At 38.7% G+C, this 1873-nt stretch overlaps 1 protein-coding gene across 1 annotated transcript in view; it reads left to right on the top strand.

The window, feature by feature from the left end:
- Positions 1–1873, top strand: part of LAMA1 (laminin, alpha 1) — a gene marked incomplete at its 3' end in the record, with an annotated part of 112327 nt that overhangs the window by 91933 nt on the left and 18521 nt on the right. The window contains 1 exon segment of the mRNA XM_008590575.1: positions 520–864. Within this exon segment, the coding sequence (XP_008588797.1) occupies positions 520–864 (345 nt within the window).

Below are 1873 nucleotides of genomic sequence, written 5' to 3'. Positions count from 1 at the left end.
CCTTGAGTGACTTTTTAGTCTTTAGTCTACTGTTATTTCTAGCAGCCAGTTGATCCCATGAGTAAACACCACTTCCTCTAGCCTGGGACACTTGCTTCTCTACTGCAGACTTAAGTTCCAAAATCTTCTAGTCCAGACATGAAACCATGAGGAAAATGTGTTTAGTGATGATGAGGAGGGGGTGATAGAAAAGGGCCCAAATAAAGAAGTTTAGTTTATTAATACATAAGATGCTGAGGACATGGTGATTAGCAGTGGCTCTGGGGATCTCACTGTGTACTGAAATCATATTCCAGGGAATTGTTACCCCAATTATTTCATTTGTCTCTGCAAGGGGGCAGTGGAGCATATGATATGGATCCTTAATATTGCCATTAAAAATGAGAAGCCCCATTTTATGTTCAAACAATCAGTGAAATCACTGTAACATGTTTCTGTGTAAAATTACATTTGTTGGAGTTTTATACTTTTCTCTGTGGGTAACACCAGGGTGCATGCTTGTATACACATATATTTTAGGTGTGACAGACAAGGGAGCCAAAATCAAAGAGCTGGCCACATCTGCAAACAGGAGTGCAGTGAACACACTGAAGGACGTGGTGTGACTGAGCCAGAAGCTGCTGAGTACGTCAACTGGCCTGTCCAGAGTTAATGCCACATTACGAGAGACAAACGAACTTCTACGTGACTCCACAATGACCAGTACGTCAGTGCTCTTCCTTCCAGTTATGAAAATCTGCATCATGCAGATTTGGAGCTTGCTAAATGCACAAGAGAATACAGCAAACAGATTTCAAGAGAATGCTTATAAAATTTCTAGGCAGATCAATGAATCACTCTTGATATTTAGAGCAATTCCTGAAGGTAAGTGGAAAGGAGCTTCTTGATTTAATTAATGTATTCTCATTGTGAAGGCATTTCACAAGAGCACGAGGAAGTCCTGTCTAGCCTGATTAAGAGGCCTAGCTCAAAAAATGAGACCAAGGATGATAAGCTTTTACTTGCAAAGGAATAATGATTTGGAAGTGAAGATTGCTGTTTTTTTAAAATAACTTCAGAACACCTGCATTGAAATACTAGAATTACACTCTCAACAAAAGCCTCAGAGACGGTAGACTACCATCTTATTTGCCTGCTTTCAAAATTGGAATGACAGGTTGCTTAGATGAAAGAAGGGCCATTCAAAGAGATCTGCAAGTAAAGAAGCTAGAATGTTTTTCACTTTCCTTGAGGAACAATGCCAGTCATTATAAATGTGTCAGAGAATGCTTGCTTGGTGATCTTCCTTCACGAGGCAATAGAGCATTCTGAAACAGGCTCACAGACCACTTTGATATTAATGGCTTGGATATGCAGTATTCATTAAGATTTTAAGTGTAATACAAATGAATTGTGCTGCAGGGCATTGTTCACATTACCTCAAACTTCTATTTGGTATTTAATAAAAAAATTTTTTTAAAGTCTTACAAGATGCTGAAGCTCGTCCCCAAAGTCCTTCTGTCTGTGTCTGCGTGGTCTCCACCTTAACGGTAACAGTCACGAGGGAGCCGGGCTTTGGGTGCACGGGGGGTGCTTCTTTCTTGAATCAGTGGAGGATTTTCTGATCTGAAGTTTATTTTTCCTTTCCTTTTTTTTTTTAAGGACAGAATGATATATTTTGATTAAACACTTAATAACTTTTTATTTGGAAATAATTTTAAACTTACAGAAAAGGGGCAAGAAGGGTCAAGTGAACACCTGTGCACCCTTCCCCCAGCCTCTCCTACCGTTAACTTTTTGTCTCATCTGTGATTAAACACTTTAAAATGAATAATAGTGCCTTTTTAAAAAATTCTCACTTGGATTTTCTAGAATAACTGAATTTTAATTTACG

Source organism: Galeopterus variegatus, unplaced genomic scaffold (assembly GCF_000696425.1).
Source record: "Galeopterus variegatus unplaced genomic scaffold, G_variegatus-3.0.2 Scaffold6205, whole genome shotgun sequence".
Lineage (NCBI taxonomy): Eukaryota > Metazoa > Chordata > Mammalia > Dermoptera > Cynocephalidae > Galeopterus > Galeopterus variegatus.
This window is presented reverse-complemented; position numbering and strand designations above follow the sequence as displayed.